General features: G+C 39.4%; 1 protein-coding gene across 2 annotated transcripts in view; it reads right to left on the reverse strand.

Annotated features, from left to right (window-relative positions):
- Positions 1-19,868, reverse strand: part of med13a (mediator complex subunit 13a) — a 225,134-nt gene that overhangs the window by 9,337 nt on the left and 195,929 nt on the right. For both annotated transcript variants that reach the window (XM_043718104.2, XM_043718103.2), the window contains exons 23-29: positions 19,542-19,733; positions 18,115-18,338; positions 13,706-13,848; positions 8,579-8,737; positions 6,019-6,177; positions 3,161-3,288; positions 1,710-1,871 (exon numbers count right to left, since the gene is read on the reverse strand). In XM_043718104.2, the coding sequence (XP_043574039.1) occupies positions 1,710-1,871; positions 3,161-3,288; positions 6,019-6,177; positions 8,579-8,737; positions 13,706-13,848; positions 18,115-18,338; positions 19,542-19,733 (1,167 nt within the window). The remainder of the gene's footprint in view (positions 1-1,709; positions 1,872-3,160; positions 3,289-6,018; positions 6,178-8,578; positions 8,738-13,705; positions 13,849-18,114; positions 18,339-19,541; positions 19,734-19,868) is intronic.

Genomic DNA, 19,868 nt, shown 5'->3' on the forward strand with positions numbered 1-19,868 from the left:
GAACAGTACAGTAGGGTTCTTTGGTTAGACCATCTGTATGCGACTCTTATACTTATCATGTTATTCCAGCCATTCGGTTTGTTTTCAGCACCACCTTATTTTTAATTTTTTTGGAATTAGCTCTCTGCCTCAATCAGATTACAGGTCATCCCTTGTTATTCAGCTGTTGACATTTTAGTCGCACTCTCTGACACTTTTAATCACCTGCAGAGACTGTTATGCAGCCTGTCGACACTCCCACACTTTTCGTACAATCTTTTGATCTCCCTGCCTCTAAATTCTGTGCCTATCTGCTTCTTTTTCACTCTACCCGATGAAAGAGCAATGCTCCAAAAGCTTGTGATTTCGGTCCAGGGGTAGAATCACTACCACTGCACCACAAGAGCCCCTTATTGTTTCTCCTTTGCTGAAATCCCTTAACGCAAAACAAGTGTGTTCAATTTTCATAATATTCACTCCTTAAGAAACGTCAAAAGAGAGCACAGAAACAGTGGGTAAAATCTTATACTCTCTTAAAATCTTATCATTCCAAAATAAGCGATCACCTGCCTGGTCCTTTCATTTGGGAGGATTTTAACATAATTTATGCTGCCAGCTAAGCATCTCTGCTCACTCACCTATGCTTCACTCCACTGAACTTGAATTTTGCAACAAAGTTTTGAATAATAAACACAAAATGTAAGATGGGCGGGGAGGGTGGAAGAGACATAATTACAGTTAGGAGGAACACTATTTGCTTAACAGCAGAAGCATTGCTCTAAGACAAACATGCCCCTGGTAATCCAGTAGCAAGAACTGAAAAACATTTTATTAACCAGGGGTGTCGGTCAAGGTTTGAGAACAATCTGCTACTTCACACCAAGCAGCAACCAGTCAGCAACTACAGTCACATTATTACTACACAGAAAGAGGCCTTCAGCTTATTCCATGCATGCTAGTCATCAAACACCTATCTACATTTATCCAATCCCATTTCCCAGCATTGCCCATAACCTTTTATGCTATGGCATTTCAAACATGCACACAAATACTTTTAAATGTTCCGAAGGCTTGTGCCTCTTTCAGGCTGGGATTTCCAGAAATACATTACTCTCTAGATGAAAACAAAATCTCTTTACAAATCCACTAAACTTCCTGCCCCTTACCTTAAACTTATACCCCCGGACTTTGAAGTTTCAACTGAGTAAGAAAAATTTATTTCTACTAATCCTATCTAAGTCGCTCATAACTTTAGACACTTTCAACACATTCCCCCTCAGCCTTCTCTACTCCACGGAAAACATCTCTAGCCTAATGTCTCTTCAGAGCTGAGACACTCTAGCCCAAGGCATCATCTATGAAACTCCTCTGCACCCTCTCCAATGCAATCACGTCCTTTCTACAAAGCTGTGACCAGAACTGCACATACTACACAACTGTGACATAACCAACATGTTGTAGCTCCATCATAACCTCCCAGACTTTGCAATTGACTCAAAGGTAAGAATCACATATGCCTTCTTAATTGCCCTATCCACCTATCCTGTTACCTTCAAAGATCCATGCACACCAAAGTTCCTCTGATCCTCTGCACGATCTAGGGTCCTACCATTTATTATGTATTCATCAACTAGGTTTAACTAAGGTTTAATGGCAATTTACTCCAAAATCCAGACTTTCAAACTCACCAAGATCATGGAAAAACAGATTCAAAAAGTGGCTTGGCTTACCTTGAGAAAAAGTGGACATTGGTTCTGTGCTTGAGGGCAGGCTGACCAAAACCAATCAGGAAGTGGCCCAGCCTTAGCTGTCGAGACAAAGTATCCCAGTGCCAGGGGCTGCTGCAAAATGGTGACTTCATCATGAGATTCCTGTCGGTCTGTGCACTGACCCTGGAAAAGCAAAGCAACAAATTAGCTCTGACAATTAACAGATTGCAGCAGCTTATTGGTGGTAACAGTTTGCTAGAACTCCTTCTCCAATAGCAATGTGAACCCATCTATATCAAATGAACTGCAGCAGTTCAAAGAAGGTGACTTGCCACCACCTTCTCAAAGGCCCAGCGAGCAAAATCAACACCCGCTGATTGAATTAAAAACATCACACACTGCAAGCAAACAGTGCAGCAAATGGATGTCAAAGATGTTACCAGAAAAATGAGCATTACTAATACAAACTTCGAATTTTACAGTTAGGCTATGTACTAGCTATTTTTTCCTGCAGAATTTCTCTGTAGAGATTACTCCACTCAACCTCTCTCCTAGTCATTTCATGCATCACACCTAAAAACATTATGAATCGTGATGTAATGATGGAGAATGGAATCAAAAGGATAGCTGACTGGTAACTGCAACATTTTTGCACCTGTCACAACATCGTTCTCCACACAAGGTTTTTTTTGAAACAAAAGTCCCACGGTATGAAACTGCACAAGTAGTTAAAAGCACTGGAGAAATAAGTTAAGAATTTCAAAACTTTTTCATGAAAAATGATACAGAAAAAAACGAGTATTAAATAAAATGTATAAAAATCAATTTTCTCGAGAATCAATAATTGACAGTCTATGAACTTTCTAGTAAGAGGCCTGTGTTATTTTGCAAGAGTGTGTGTTCAATTCCTGGCAGATGTCCACCACCTCCTTGTTAACATTTCCGAGCCGACAGGTTTCTAGTTAGCAGAAATTTTGCCTGAGGCAATTTAATCACACTGGAGTTTGGCAGCTGTTGCCGTGTCCTGATAGCACTCCATACCACTTGATACCACTTACTAAATGTCAGAACACATTATGGAACCCGAAAGGGAAGAGTATAGAAATGAGAAGCAACTGAAAGGTGGGTGAAAGACACTGTACGAAAACAGTTCATATTATTATCATGACAGTATGACAAAGGGAAAGAGTCAGACTGACACACCAATTTAAGACTGACACCAAGATGTAATTCTTTTCTCAAAGGCTATGAAAAAACCTCATCCCGGCAGAATACAAATACAGTAAAACTTTGGAAATATTTAAGGAATTTTTGACATTATCGGCCTGGAAGAGGTAAAGAGAAAGACAGAAGAGTTTTCATAAATGAACTAAAATGTACCAAATAGTCTTCTCCTCTGTACCGTGATTTACAGAAATATTAAGTAACAATTTTATAAAGGAGAAACAAATGTGATAAAACAACATCCTCACCTTGCCCGTGTCACCACCGTGTGGATAATGGGACCCTGGTGAATGTACCGGGGATGTGGATGGAGATGCTGGCAAGTTAATTATGAGATCATCATCTGGGTCCAGTAATTCAAAGATTCCCATTTCCTCTGCAAATCAAATCAAAGCCAGTTGGATAAGAATAGAGAACAAGTTCAAATCAACTTATAAATGATCAGCAAGTTTTCTGCGTTATGTTTTGCAACAAACAACTCTATAGTGAAAGTTCTTCCGTTAATAGAAACTTAACATGACACTTTCATTCACCATAGCCTGATTAAAGTAGTACATTGAAACACTGATGGAATATTGCAAAGTTCAGTCCCTACTTTGTTATCACCAGCAGGATGTGGCTGTAATAGTTCAAATCAATGTTCCAACATCAAGCATCAATCTCCAAGTACTCATCACCTGTTTCCAATAACAGATACTTAAATGTGGACAGCGAGTAAGGAAGTCAGATCTGTGCTGCTGGAACCAAGTTAGTGACGAGACAGGGACCATGAACAAGGGTGGAACAGTTCAGAAAGTGTCAGTCACCATGAAGAATGTGATGCCATTGCCCGAATCAGGGAAGAGACAGAGGGGAACAAATCAGTTTCACTAACTTGCTCCCTCACTCACTCATCTTTTGGGCCTGTCAACACCCCATCACATCAGCAGTAATCACCATCATTGCCTCATTACCTGAAAATGAATCACCTGCCCTGAGACAGAAAAAAAACTGAAATACAAATTCCTCCACTCAAAAAGGTTAGAGAACTCCAATGCAGAGTAATGGGAGGAATTAGTTCCTGCCCCTCCCAAATGATCCTGGTATGTAAGTTCACACTTTCCCCTCCCCTGGCCTAAATAACCCACAAAGTACCTCTCCATTAACAACCATTCTTCATGTGTGCATCTACAAATTATTAAAGGGTTAATCAACCAGTTGAAAACACAGGTGTTGAGCAACTGAGCAGTAAAGTGATAAAGACAAGTTGCTAGAAAGGCTGCAGAACCCAGGTAAAGAAGCCACCAGACCGCAATGGGACGCGTTCTAGATTGCTGAGAAGTAAGGGCGAAAATTACACAGTTGTTAACAGAAGGTTTCCAGGCTTCTCTAAAAGAAGGATTGGAAGATCACAAATGTTTAAGGAAGGAACAAAGGATAACCTAGAAAACTACAGAACAATTAGCTTGACATTAATAGTGTGAAAACTGATGGAGGCCATAATAAGGGATAAGATCAATATACACAGAAAAATAAGTTAATAGTCAACATGGCTTTGTTAAAGTCGTGTCTGGCAAATTTAATTTTAATGAGGTGACACAGACAGTGCTGTGGATGTTGCATATTTGGACCTTCAGAAAGCATTGATATATTATCACATGGCAGGGTAATTAGCAAATTAGGAATGTTTGGATCTGATAGGTCCGTGGTAGCTTGGATTAGAAGTTGGCTAAAAGACAGGAAACAGAAAGTAGCACTTCTCAGACTAGAGATAGGAGTTGAAGCGAGTTTTGAGAAGATTTGTACTCAGGTTGAGGTTCTGGATGTAGGTTTGCTCGCTGAGCTAGATGGTTCATTTTCAGACATTTTGTCACCACACTAGGTAACATCTTCAGCGAGCCTCCAGACGAAGCACTGCTGATGATAACTAGGGGGTCACAATTTCAAGACCGTCAAGTAAGAGTTAGGAAGGAGATGAGGAGAAACTTCTTTTCTCAGGAGTTGTTAGGATTTGGAACGTGCTGCCTGGGAGAGTGGCAGAGCCAAGTGCCAAGGTTTCAAAGAGATATACATTTGAAACAGATACATTTAGAGGGCAATAGAGAGAGGGCTGGAGAATAGGATCAGCTGGGTAGCTCTTTTGGGTGCCGGTACAGAGGCAATGACCTCCTCCTGTACAGTAAAATTCTAGGATTCTAACCATGTATTCTATCCAGCAGATAACCAAAGTTGGAACACTGGTCAAATTTTCCCATCCTTGGCTTATAAGCTGAATGGTAATATCGCAAACCCTTTTCTAGCAGAGAACCAAATCTTAAATCCACACAGGTTCCAATACCATAGATGGTGCTTCTATCTATCATGTCACTTGCAGCAGAAACCAAGTGTAGATTGTTACTCAAAGTATCCTACATTAGCTTGGGATTTTTCAAGGGAGGCACATTAAGCATTTTGAGTTGAGATTTTAAAAATGGCTAAAATTTTGCCTTCATTTTAAAAATCACCTACCAGATAGCTTTTTGACATTTCCAACAAGATACCCCATCTTGTACAACCATTCATTTTTATTTCAATTCAATACAGCTGAAAATAACTTGCTCAAGTATTCATATGTGCATTTCACCCAGCATTGGTGAAGCAAGAATCTTCACTGAACTTCTTTCACAACCCAGGGCCTTCAAATCCAAACGTGGTTCTGGTTTTCCATCTACCACAAACAATGAAGTATTGAAGCCAAATGTAACACTCCTGTCGTTATTACAGCTGCAATAAGCTAACAAGCATCAAATACTGAGCATGAAGCCTTCCGTGCTCTGAAGAGCTGAGCAAGTTACTAGATAAACTTGAGGAGCCACTAAAAAGGTCATGAAGCAGGTTTCTGCTTCAGGACTGACCTATCTAACCATTCAAAATGAAACAAACTAAATCCATAATCACCTACTCATCGCTGAATTAGGAAATGGTGCACCAGCTGAGTCACCAACCAGTAGACAGGGCTACAATACGGTCCATAAATCAACAATTGAAACAGAAAAATGAGAGATTACATCCCAATTCAAATACTGTAAAAACATCATTTGTAAGAATCCAACATATATCAAGGCAACAGACAACATCCATGACTAACCAACGTTTATTTCATAGCTCCCAGTTGGCACTTGCACCATTGCGGAGGTAGGAAACACTAGGATGTGAGTGCATGATGTATCCTGTGGCGTGCTCAGTTGCGACGTCTGCATGTTGAGTGATGTGCCACGACCAAACACTGACCCAACAGACACAGAATCTGCAACAAGATTTAAAAGAAAGCTTTGTCTTAAACCAACGTTTCAAAAAAATAAGATCTTCTGTTAACTACTCAACAATAATCCAAATGAGTAAGAGTATAAAAAGAAAGTTTATTTCCAATGACTTCAGGATATAAGCACCCAGTTCAAAAGAACTGCACTCTTTAATGCAGCGAACTAGCTCCTGTTGTTCACACCATTCCAAACTTTGGGAGAAAAAAAGTCGCAAACTGTGATTTGCTGATACCTTGGAGAGACTTACACCAAAGTCACTCTTCATGAAGTCTCTGAACTCCTGATGTTAATTACCAAAGCTAGAAAGATTTAATATGTTCTAAATTATGCACCTGTTCTACCATACATCAAAGGCAACAGTTTTTCAATGGTAAAGAGTCTTTAGCTTTATTTTAAAAACTGTATGTAGTTTCCTCAGCAATCTGCCTAACATTTCTCCCTTAACCACTAAAGAAGTTATCGTTCAAGTCACTGCTTCCCAGACACAGTCATTGTGTAATGGAAGCTTCCATTAACAGCACTTCAAAAATTAATTTTCAGACACTGTCAACATTATAGGGCACTCTAATGTTAGCATTTCTCAAATGTATAATAATAATTGGATTATTTTTATACATAATCCAATTTCCTGAGCTCTTCTAGTTCCTTGCCCCATGTCTGTAAATATGAAGCCAGCAACACTGACCTTCTGTTATCCAATATTGCTTGAGTTCCACTCCATAACATGTCTGCATTTTACATTACAGGTTTATATAATGAAAATACATAGAATATTTTCTACATTAATAGTGAATCCTTCATATAGGAAAAAACAATATTAACCAACAACATAACACAAATTATCAGCATGCCCAGTCAACAAAGTAACACTCCTAACTTTTGACAATTTGTTGGGATCTTCAAATATGAACGAAAGGTTGAGAGAGAGATTAACTTCTTAGGCATGTAAACTGGTTAATCTAACAACAAATATCACCAAACGTACACAGAATTACGTGGAAAAAAATATTAAATTTGATAGGTAGCCAACAAACAAAGACCCCACTTTGCAGAGCTCAGGCATCTTTACCCACAATAGCATAGTGTCATTTATGTAACAGGACTCCTACCAATAAAGTTCTTGTTGCTGGTAGAATCTAAATGGTCATATGAGACAATAGGGACTTACTTTTCTGGTTACCTTCTCAACATAACTTTGAAAAGAAAAAAGTCGACCCTTAGTAAAACACTAGTGCAACCAAAATGTACCAGTATGATGCCTCACAATTGAGTACCAATATGTTTGGTCATAAAGCCTTCTACCCATTTCAATTTTAATATCTGCCTTTAATACACTAAACTGCTCCCTATTTCTTTTTTCTTCATTAAGATTTAGGTGATGACATCAAAGCCCCAATTAACAAGCATTCTTAGCTGTCCTGAGGAGGTAGTGATGGGCCTTGTCCTTGAATACTGTAATTGCCATGTTATTGGTAGTATTATATTCTGTGTCTCTATTGATAAGCCCAAGTAACCCATGCATTGTTTTTAAAACTATTTTATCAACATTCTCTGCTACTTTTAAAGTCTTGGATTGAACCCATAGCCCTTCTGCTCATCTACATCTTTTCAAAATTGAGCCATTTAAGGTGTACTGTCTTTTCATAATAGCCCTTCCAAAATGCATGAATGCACACTTCTCCATAATGATGGCCCTGCCACACCTCTGCTCAACCTACCATCTATATTACTATTCACTATGCCAAATTTACAACTACACATGTTCTAATACTGTTCCTAAACCCAAGTCTGGGTAATCTATAACAAGTTAAAAGTGGCGATTCTTGATGTGGCAGCATGGCAAGGTGACACATGGCTGGCCACTCTAGACCCATGACTGAGCACTTAAAGACTGTAAAGTTGAATTTTATTTCTTTTTTTTGCCTGTACATTCAACGTTTTGGTTTTCTTTTCGTGTTTTAAGATGACACTTGAGAGTGGCAACACTATGCAATACCTTTCACTTTTGTAATAAAATACATGTGACAATAAATGCATCAAATCAAATTTCAAAAAAAAAATTAATGGATCCAAAACTGACCAATGCCAACGTTTCCCAGTCTGAAAATCATGCATCAGAAAAGGTGGTTAAATTATTAAAGCTGCACATCACGTTTTGTTTTTAGAATTTACATTTGTCGGGTGACCAACAAGAGCCACTGTACAAATGGAGAACTGAAATGTCCAACCAGAACACAGGTACAACTCATTTTCTTCAGCAAGTTAATAATTTATTTTAGAACCAACACTATTGTGTTGTAGTATATTACCTCATAAATAATGATGCATCCCAGACAAATTGAAACTTATCAGTAACAAACTGCATATTCCATAAACTGTTCTCACCAGGCATTATCACAAACGATCCCTGTGGTTCCATAGCAACCAAACAAGCACTAAGGATGCTTGGAGAATCAGCTGCAGAAATACCACACATTCTGCAAGTATCCTTCAGGTGCCGGCTGAGGGACTGCAAAGTGCGACGACCAAGCAAACAACTCCAGTCTGCAGAATATAAAAGATTAGCACGAGTTAGTGAAACAACAAAACAGCACTGAAGATTATGCACTGAAGATTAAAGGATTTTCTGAACAGCTCTGTAGGTGGATGTGCTGTGCTGTATAATGCAACAGCCTAGGTGTCACTTTTAAAGTCATAAAAGGTAAAACATTTGTGACATCCATTGTCTGCTAGATTAATACGATTATTAAACCTTAGTTTCATGAACTAAAGACTCACCAAACCAGTAAAAAAAAAGTGCTCCAAGGATTAAGCACTTTTTAATACTCCCAAATTTCCAACTGATTCCCTGTCAGCTGATTTCAATTACTTTTTTCTATTCATTCATGGGACATTGTCTGGCCAGCATTCACTACCTGCCCCATACATCCTGGTATCAACATTTCAAAAGACTATTTTCTTTCACAGACTTTATTTGCTGTCCAAGTTTGAGGCAAACAAGAAAATTGGATATAAATATGACCTTTCTTCTTGTTAACATGCTTCATGTTCACAAAATTACTTCTGGCCATTTCTATCATTCTATTATGTTGCCACATTGGTATTCATTACACTGAAGACAACAAGAGAGTTCCTGCTCATGATCACTATCAAATGAACGGAATGGTGATTCCATTAGAAAGCACATTTCCAAAAAATGAGACTGCAAGAAGGTGGGACTCTGCCCTCTGACCTGAGAAATTCAAAAATGAACAATGGCATTTAATAAGATCTGCCAGGAGTTAGCATGAAAGAGAAGGGCCTCAAGGGTTCTTGTGGCACAGTGTTAGGAGACCTGGATTGAAGTCCAACCTGCTCCAGATATGCGACACAACACATCTGAACAGGTTGCGACAAAGCTTCCTCCTTTAATAAGGTTATGCAAAACTTGCTTTTTTTTTTGCAGAGAGGTTGTAGACAACACAAACTCCGGAAAGTCTGGGGCGTAGAGTTTTAGAGCCATTTTGATGATAACAGATACTGCCTCATGGAGAAGGCTTTCAAGTTTAAAAAACACACTTGTATAATGAAAGGGGAGTAGCCAGTTCGCCCAGCTCAGTTTTTCTCTGATTTGTGGTGCTGGAAAAGCACAGCAGGTCAGGCAGCATCCAAGCAGCATGACAATCGACATTTCGGGCAAAAGCCCTTCATTAGGAAGGAGAAGGGACGATGATGCGCTTTTGCGCGAAATGTAGATTCTGCTGCTCCTTGGATGCTGCCTGACCTGTTGCGCTTTTTCAGCACCACACACTCGACTCTAATCTCCAGCATCTGCTGTCCTCACTTTAACCTTCTCTCTGATTTAGTTTGGTGTTTAGCAGTAGTGTGAAAAAAGGCTGATGGACCCACAGAAGCAGGTCTAGGCTGGTACTCTCTCTCAGACTTCTATCCTGTAAGAACATATGTCTGATTTTACCTTTTGTGCCAAGGGGTGTTTATGGGGACTTTGTATTTGGAACAGCATCATTAACTTGGGATGATGTGTTGGGTTTTCGGAGAGGTTAAGTTATTTGGTATTCTGTTTTCTATTTTTTGTGCTTCATTCAGTAATCTTGTGAATAAATTCTATTTTGTTTAAAACTAAGTGGCTTGACCAGCTGATTCTCTCCTGGAATATCCACTTCACACCTGCTTAAAACAACTAACAAAGTTAGGGTCTGGGCTACATTCTAGAAAAGTTCTGAAGGATCTGGCCTGGTCCATAACAAAAATGTCTACAATTGTGACCTTCTACACAGGATATTTAAAGCACAAAGCTATACTTTATAATAAACCGGCATTAAAAATGACACAAACTAACATTTCCATGTTGCAAGTCTCCCATAACATTACCCAGGGAGTCCACAATACAGTGACAGCAAAATGGGTAGAAAAAAAAACAAACATCAGTGCCAAAAGAGGGAGTGTACGTTGCATTGTTACAGACATGAGAATCTTAATATAGAATATTTTTAATATCTAAAAACCATTTGGTAAGTACCACAAATTGGGTTACTTAATAAGAATTCATGGTACAAGAGGTAATATATTAGCAGGGTTAGATGATTGGCTAACCAACAGAAGACAAAGTAGGGGAAATAATGAGGCATTTTTAGGATGGCAACCTGTAACTAGCAGAGTACCACATGAATCTGTGTTGGCCCACAATTATTTACAATATATATTAATGAATGGGATGAGGGAAGTAGATATACAATTGCCACGTTTACAAAAACAGGTGGGAAGGCAAGTGCTGAGGATGACAGTGTCTTCAGAGGAATATAGAGAGATTGAATATACCAAAACTTGGCAGATGGGACATAATATGGGAAAATGTGAGGTTGTCCATTTGGAAGGCAAGTATAGAGGAGTTGAATATTATCTGAATGGAGAAAGACTGCAGAAAGCTGCAGTGTAGAGAGATTTGGGAATCCTCATGCATGAATCACAAAAAGCTACTATACACGTTCACAAGGTAATGGGAAAGTAAAGGAATGTTGGCCTTTATTTAAAAGGGAATGGAGTATAAAAATAGACAATAAAAACCGAAAGAACTGTGACTCTTCCTCAAAAATGATGGTAGCTAGAAGAAAGTTTCTTTTTAATGCAGAATGTTGGTTGTGGGGAGGGGTAAGCAGCAAACGACGGTTGGACATAGAGCCCAAAGAGAGAAAAGAACAATTGGATAGACAAAGAAATGGATAATAATCAGCCTAGGAGAATGCATTGTTATTAAAGGGGTCAATTAGAGGCTAACAATGGGTTGTGTATAATAGCAGATCATATAATAACAAGGCCTTGTGTGGTGTGGTGGGGTTGGGTAAGGATATGGGAGAAGGTGCCTCAAACCCTAAAATTGTTGAACTCCAGAAGCTGTAGAGTTCCAAGGCAGAAATTTAGGTGCTGTTCTTTCAGGTTGCACTTGGCTTCACTGGAGCACTGCAGCAAGCCTGTGACAGAGACGTTAGCCAGGGAACAAGATGGTGTGTTGAAGTGGCAGGCAACTGGAAGTTCAGGGTCTACTTTGTAGATGCCCTGCAAAGTGGTCACCCAGTGCATGCTTAATTTCCCCAATGCACAGGAAACTACATTGTGAGCATCAAATGCAGTAGACTAAATTGAGTGGTATAGATAAAGTGTTGCTTCATTTGAGATATGTGTTTGGGCCTTTGGATACAGAGGAGGGAGCAAGTAAACAAACAGGTGTTACATCTTCTGCGATTGCAAGGGAAAGTGCCGTGGGGCAGTGGACTGAGTATTGGGAATGAAGGAGGAGTGTATCAGGGTGTATCGGAGGGAACAGTCCTTGTGGGAATTGACAAGGGAGGGGAGGGGAATATATGTCTGGTGGTGGCATCCCACTGGAGGTGACAGAAACTGCAGCTATCGATCCTCTAGATGTGGATAAGAACAAATGGGACCTTATCGTTGTTGTGGGAGGGCAGATGGGTCGTACCTGGCTAAGGGGCATGTCAACTATGGGGAATCCTTGCTTAAGGAAGAGAGTCAATATTTCAGAGACACCCCTTGTCGAAATTGGCATCATCAGAACAGATGCGATGATGACGGAGGAATTGGGAAAATGGAATAGGCTGAGGATATAACAGTGTTAAGGTAACTATGGAAGTCAGTTGGTTTGGAGTAGATATTGGTGATCAGCCTATCCCCAGAAATGGAAACAGAGATGTCGAGGAAGGGAAGGGAGGAGTCAGAGGTAGACCAGGAGAAGATGAGAACAGAATGGAAATTTGTAGCAAAATTGATAAACTTTTCCAATTCTGGACAAGAGAAAGAACCAACAGTGATGATATTTCAATACACCAGTGAAAGAGTTGTGGGTGAGAGCCGTAATAGGACTGGAACAAGGAAGGCTCCGTGTACTCCAGAGAGAGATGGGCATAACTGGGGGCCATGCAGGTATCCATGGCCACACCTCTACCCTGAAGGAAGTGAGAGGAGTTAAAAGAGAAGTTGGTCAGGATGGGGCATTTCTTACTGAAACTACAAAGCATAGGCATACTACATCTACAGTACTGTGGACAATTTTGTTTCCGTATTGAAGGAATCATATACTGACAATGGAGGCAGTTCAGAGAAAATTCATTAGGTTGTTCCCAGGTATGAGGGATCTTCTCGTTAGGTCAGGGTGATCTTGATCTCATTGAAGTTTGGAAAAATAAATGGTGATCTTACTGAAATGTTAGATACGTTCAAGATTGAGATAGACAGACTTTTATTCAGAAAGGGAATCGGGGTTATAGGCGTAAGGCAGGAAAGTACAGTTGAGGATTGAGAGATCAGCCATGAATAGTAAAATAGACTCAATGGGCTAAATGACCTACTTCTGCTCCTACATCTTATGTTCTTACATTTAAAAAAAAATCAATCAATTGCAGTCATTGTTGTAAATCAATACCAACATCCAATTTACATGCAGTAGTTTTATTGTTTATGGAATAAATTGCCCAGTTTAGTAGGAAACTTCTCTATTCTTTAATTAATGTCATGATTTTCAATATCTATATCAACTACTGGAGGCGGCAGGATGTTGATTTTAACTGTCATGTAAATATGAAGCACTGGCCAGTACAGCAGCCTCTCTGAACTGCACTGGTGCTTGTCCTCAAATCTTGGAGTACATGTTACTGTAACTGCAGCCTAAAATTTCAAGCATTTTGGAATAATGCATAGTTCTCCCACCAATGACTGAACTCTGTTTGGTCCAAACTTATCTCTGGTAGTGGAAAACCATGTTGTAGGTTATGAATCAACATTCGCCTTACAAAAGATCATACGACCCAATTCAATGAGTAATAGTACGGGTATGATAAAATTGCTCTTTAATATATGCCTTATGAAAACAAACATTAAATCAGAATTCACATTTGAAGCTAATAGTTGGCAGAAAAATCTTCCAGAACACTCCAAAAAAAAATTAAATAAATGTGCAGTGTACAAGTTTATAAGATGCTGTTGGATGTTCATTTGTTTTACCTTTTAATTCTCCATGTCCTATCCTCCCAAGCCGCCCAATGACAACCCTCCAGGGTAGTGATGTCATCTGCATGATGCCCAAACACCAATCCCAGAGTTTTTGCAATCCCATTCTCCGGGGTGAACCTTTCCGTCTGCGAGCCCTGTCAGATTAAATAAAAATCACCACTTTAGTAAGAATAGATCGTTCAAGAAATACTCAATAATTTACATAACCTGTATAGAGATAGAAACAGTGATAAAATTTCAAGTTAATGATCTCCTTCTTCAGAACAAGTAGTAGTTAGGGATCAACAGGTTGCAAGAAAAAAAGTGAAAAGGGCAGGCGGTGAAACAACAAAAGGAAAGGTCTAATGGGGTGGAAGGCAAGAGGAGTCAAATGACAAAATAATGGTGGTGCAACGTAAATGATAATAATGGAATTCACAAATAAACTCGGGGATTGGTTTAGGAGGTACTTGCATAAGAAAATCATTTCCAGTTGTAGTAGTCCAAAAATGTGGGGGCAGAGGTGATGATCTCAGCTAATGGTTATGGCAGGACAAATCATAGGTTCTATTTCTTTTAGTTTACTGAGGAGGTCAGTCATTGAACATAGTCACAAGAGGTTACAAATATATTTTTGACAAGAGAATGCCAAAGTTTATTACACAAAAGAAAACATGTTCTCGTTTGGTTTACTATTTTACATCTGGAAAAAAAAATCATTACAAATATCAGAAAGCAAGTTTCAACTCGTTTAACCCAACAACCTCACAGACACAAACATCAGTAAAGGATCCCTCTCAACTCCATGCTAAAGCTGTGGCACCATTGTAATTGGTTTCCTTTTCAGCACATTTCTGTGCCTAGCTTCTGCTCAGAGTTTTTATGTTTTATATTAACTTGCAATTTTCTTCAATTAATCTCTCTCCCCCAAGGCCTATAAACAAACTACTAACCCAGCTCAACGGTACAAAGATGGCTTCTTTAAAATTCCTTGCTTCAGTAGCCTTATAGGATGTTATTCTCTCTTGGGAACTCCACAGCTACCATATTTTGGAGTTTTCGATTAGATTCCCTACAGTGTGGAAACAGGCCCTTCGGCCCACCAAGTCCACACCGATCCTCCAAAGAGTAACCCAACCAGACCCATTTCCCTCTGACTAATGCACCTAACAGTATGGGCAAGTTAGCATGGTCAATTGGCCTAACCTGCACATCTTTGGACTGTGGGAGAAAACCGGAGCACCCAGAGGAAACCCACACAGACACAGGGAGAATGTGCAAACTCCGCATAGACAGTTGCCTGAGGCTAAAATCGAACCTGGGACCCTGGTGCTGTGAGGCAGCAGTGCTAATCACTGAGCCACCGTATCGCCCCATAGGTTTTCTATGTTGGTTAGATTGTTTTCATGAGCAGTCCGCTTGGAGATGTTAATGCACACCTCAGGAGCAAACAGGACTTGAATCCGGCACTCCTGGCTTGAGGTATGGAGCTAGACACTCAAAGTACTGCTGCCTCCCCGGCAGAGAATTGAACCCCGGTCTCCCGCGTGACAGGCAGGGTTACTAACCACTACACTACTGAGGACTGGTTCTTCTAAGCAAATCAGGGCTTCTCCCAGCCCTGTCTGGACTGTTTTGAATACACAACTCTTCTCTGAATCAATCTGTTTATCTCCGAGTTGTAAAGTTCAAGTCCGCAAATAGCTTAAGCAATTACTTATTGGAAGTGGGGGCAATGCTAGTCATTTCTCTAAAATCAACTGGTTTCTTTGAAATATTGCTTTAACCTTATTGTTCAAAATTACTTTCTGATTTTGAAAACTAAAACTGAACAAGACTTCATGGCACTGAAAACTAAAGTCCATTTCTCCCTCTACTTTAGAACAGAAGCTTCCAAGTAACAATAATGTATTGTGAGCTTACATCACAATCTGAAATTGTTCAACTTAGCTGTAAAATACTTAATCAGAATATGAGTTGTTGTTTCTAGAGATTATATTGCATGTTATTGGCACAAGGTAGGTGGCAAAGGATGGAGATATCAGAATTGGGGGCATGGGGGCGTGGGGGGGGGGGGGGGGGGGAGCAGGAGCAGGAGTAGGAGCAGGGATTTAAAATAACATTAAATCAGAGGTGTTCTGCAACAAAGCAATTCCAAACTATATTTGGAAATGCAACCATGAGCAGAATATGCTAAATTAATGGAAGCACAAGTAAAACACTATCATCCAGAAGCATTTTTGAATCTGGACAGTGCGAAGAAAAAACAAGGCCAGGTGCTGAATCTCCTGTGCTTCCCAGAAGATCCATGTCAAATGAAGGGAAGGGGTTGGCTGAGAAACGGACCAGTGTGTCACTAAGGAAACGGTCCTTCAGGAATACTGGAAGAGCAGATTCCTCCATATTATGGAATGATCTGTTGAATTTAGTGGCTGGTGGAATGCAAAGTGAGGATGCGAAAACCCCTGATATGGTTCTGGGAGGAGGAGAAATTTTGGGACTAAACAGACCCATGGGTAGAGCAAAAAGGTCCTTTAGAAGCAGCAAAGTGGGAGGAAATGCAGCTGTGGCTATGACAGTGTGCTTATAGTGCAAACTGACTAATACACCATTTTCAGAAACAGAGAAACAGAAGCTGAAGGGAAGAGTTAAACATGGGATCACATGAAATGAGGGATGTCTTGAAATCTGAATAAAGTTGATCAAAATTTCTAATTTACGGCAAGAATAGCTCAACCATGACAGTCATCGATGTACTAAAAACAAAGTGAGGAAGAGGACCTGTAGAGAACAGGTTCCACATATTCCATAAACAGAGCAGTAGCTAGCTTAGTTGGTGTAATTCAGAATAACGCCAACAGCATGAGTTTGATAGTCCTTCCAGCTAAGTTACAACTGCATTCTGCCTCCTTGTCCTGCTCCTGACAGTGGATGGAAAAAGCAAACTACCCGGATAAAAGCTGCCAAGAAACACCATAGGAAGAAGTATCAGCCAATGATGAGCCAAAACCAAGTGAAATAATCATTAAAAGGCTTGGACAGCTACAGCAACCTATACACACTCCCATAGCAATATCTTTAAACTGGAGAAAGTGAGTGGAGTAAAAGGAGAAATTGTTCAATGTGTTGGATCTCCATGAAGGAAGAAATGCAATACCCTTAGGGCTTGTTGGTTGATATGGAGTTCAGGAAGAATTGGATATTCGTGGTCAAAAGGAGATGGTTACTGGCAGTAAACTGTATTGGTAGCAACAGGCATCATAAGAAATGTGGATATAGATGGAAATGGACTGAACAAGCAAAGAAAAACAACATGTTGAAATAGGGAGAATAGGTTCCATAGGGCAAAAACAAGCTGAAACAATGCTGAGTTTCTGTTGGTGGAAGCATGTAGAAGATGAGTTTGAGGATGAATGAGTTGGATCATCTCTAACTACAGACATTGGATTGACTCATTCCTTCCTTTTTTAAAATGCAAACATCAGTATTATGCTGCTGCGTGCAGCCACTCCTGTCAGGGGAATTCCTATCAGATATGTTATGCTGATCTGTCTTGCACCACCTTTACGCATCTAGCGTACCATCTCTAGAACGCTGCAGCTTTTCAGCTCTGTTCATATGGCTGAAATACTGGCATTTTCCTTTCTGGATGCCACTTCTTTTTAAGAATTCTTTTCACTCCTACAATTTCAAATACCACTTCATTTCTCCTATGGTCCATATGTGGAATTTTGTTTTAAAAACTTGTGGAAAGTAGAATCCCTGGCTGGCCAGCCAGCATTCACTGCCTGTCCCATACTTCCTGGTATCAGCATTTCAAAAGACTCTACTTTTTCACAAAATTTATTTGTTGTCCAAGTTTGAGGCATACAGGAAAACTACATATAAACTAGAGCTTTCTTGTTGTTTAACATGCTTCATCTTCATAAAATTACTTCTGGCAATCTCCATTCTTCTAACATCTACGATCTTGTCATCATTTATCTTAAATAGAGAAATTTATCAACGTAGTCCAATATGACACCACTTAATTCAAACTTCTACGGTATTTCTACTAGTTATCAATTTGTCTATTTGGTGTTTACAGTCAAGTCACTATTTGCAATATTTTGTTCAGCCTCTTCTAAAATGAGTAGCAACTGAAAGTACCTTAACATTTTATTTAATGTATTACCATTGTCTCTCTCTAATGGTTGCGTTATTTCTTTCAATGTACAAGCAACTTTACAGAATATATTATTTTTTATTTATATATCTCTTTTCATGTTAACATAAATACAATGTACCTTCCAGTCTGACTAGAATGATCTGTTCTTTCCTACAAACAATGCCAGTTTCGGCTGCTAGCAATCTTAAGACAAGCCTTTTTACTAAACTGATGAATTAGCCTTTATTTTGATGTTTTCCAGTTGTCAACATACCTGTTTGGTACATCTATATTAATGACACAGGTCTCCAGCAACTCTCCATAGAGATCCGTACATGTTCCAAGCAACCACCTCTGATCATGTGACAAGCAATAGCCAACAAAAAGAACATTATATTTCTGGCTCGCCTCGCCAAATGTTTCTCCTAGCTCAGTTTGCTTATCCTTCACTGGAGCCAAAATAAACGGCGGGCTATAAATCCGCAAATGCTCTGGTCTCTACAGCAAAAAGAAAAAGGTAGGTTTGGAATTAGGTCACATTTTAAATATTTTAACATGACAAATAGCCCAATGAGTAAATGCATTTCCTAGCTTGGTAATGTTGCACAACAGGGAGGTTTGAGACTCTTCTTTCTCGAATTATTTCACTTCCTAACCTTTTAGTGGGATGAAAATGGAATGAAAATTGTATTGGGAGACATTTTTTTAAGCATGGAGATATTACACATTTAAAAATTACCACTTTAATTATGAGATATAGTACAATATTCAAACATTATACTCCTGGGTATCCAGTTGAGTTGAAAGGTACTGCATCTTGCCCTCAAAAATATTCCTGAGTTGCAGCATGGCACCATAGCCTCCTCAGTGTCAATGAGCTAGTCTGATATGATGCCAGTGTTTCTTCAGAATCCATCAGCATCTAAGGGATAAAAATATCATACTGCAACAGCTCTAATCAGTGGGACATAAACTGAGGCCGATTTCCAGTGGTGGCATACATTGCTGATTTGGTCTCAATGCCTCAGTCTCGAGTTTGACATAGTACCAGCAGATAGCTATTATCTGTGCTTTTGTTACCTATGGATACACATGCACAGCCAACATGAGCAAGATTCCCATTGTGTTCAATTCCATCCGAAATTCAGTGTCAAAATATTTCAGATCAAAAAACTACAAACTTAACTTTGTAATCTCAGTTTTTAAAATGCTTTCCTTTCTCACACTACATACAGATTAAGCAAAGTAGTCTCCCACTTTCGGTGTGAAACACCAAATGCAAGTGTTTAATGAAAAACATTTTATTCATACTTTATCCCTATCTTTCACATTCAATTGCAATCTTTACTCTTTAGATGCATTTCAAATTTTGTAGTCATATTCTACACCCTAACTGGATAAGAAATCAGAGCATAAAAAGATATTGCCTGTTGAAATTCCTGTTTTGAAACAAGACACTTCAAAAGTTTCAATTAGATGTTTTATCAGGGTATTGACTTTGGCTCAAGAGAAAATCTACATAAGTCATTTCTTAAAAGCATAAAGAACTGGAAAAATAAAACAAATTCAATGCTAGAGTTGGGGGAAAGCAAAAGTCATATTCAGGTTGGCCATATTGACTTTAGGAAAATTGCCTTCAATCAAAAATGGGCCAGATCACTTTGGTTTGTAAAGGTTATGAAGTGAAGAGTTTTTACTCACATCTGGACTCTTTAAGGTGCTGTCTAAGGCCAAGCCTGGGCCAAAGCCAGTCAGTGCTTTGACATAGGTGGAGGATGGTAATGATCTCCGGCATTGAGTGAACACAGAAAACGCCAAAGATTTAAGGTGCTGGGAGTACAGGTGCCGATCATCATTTTTCACAGGCTGTAACAGATACTGACATGGGACAATCTGCAAAGACAAGAGAAATAAAAACTGGAAGTGAACCTAGGCTCAATTTGTTAAAATTCTTAAATAAGCAAGCAACATTAAAAAAAAATGCACTATCCCCATAGCGGAGTGTTTAAGCTAGGACAGCTAGCTGTC

Source organism: Chiloscyllium plagiosum, unplaced genomic scaffold, assembly GCF_037043375.1.
Source record: "Chiloscyllium plagiosum isolate Xiang-an unplaced genomic scaffold, Cpla_swu_hap1 HiC_scaffold_31, whole genome shotgun sequence".
NCBI lineage: Eukaryota > Metazoa > Chordata > Chondrichthyes > Orectolobiformes > Hemiscylliidae > Chiloscyllium > Chiloscyllium plagiosum.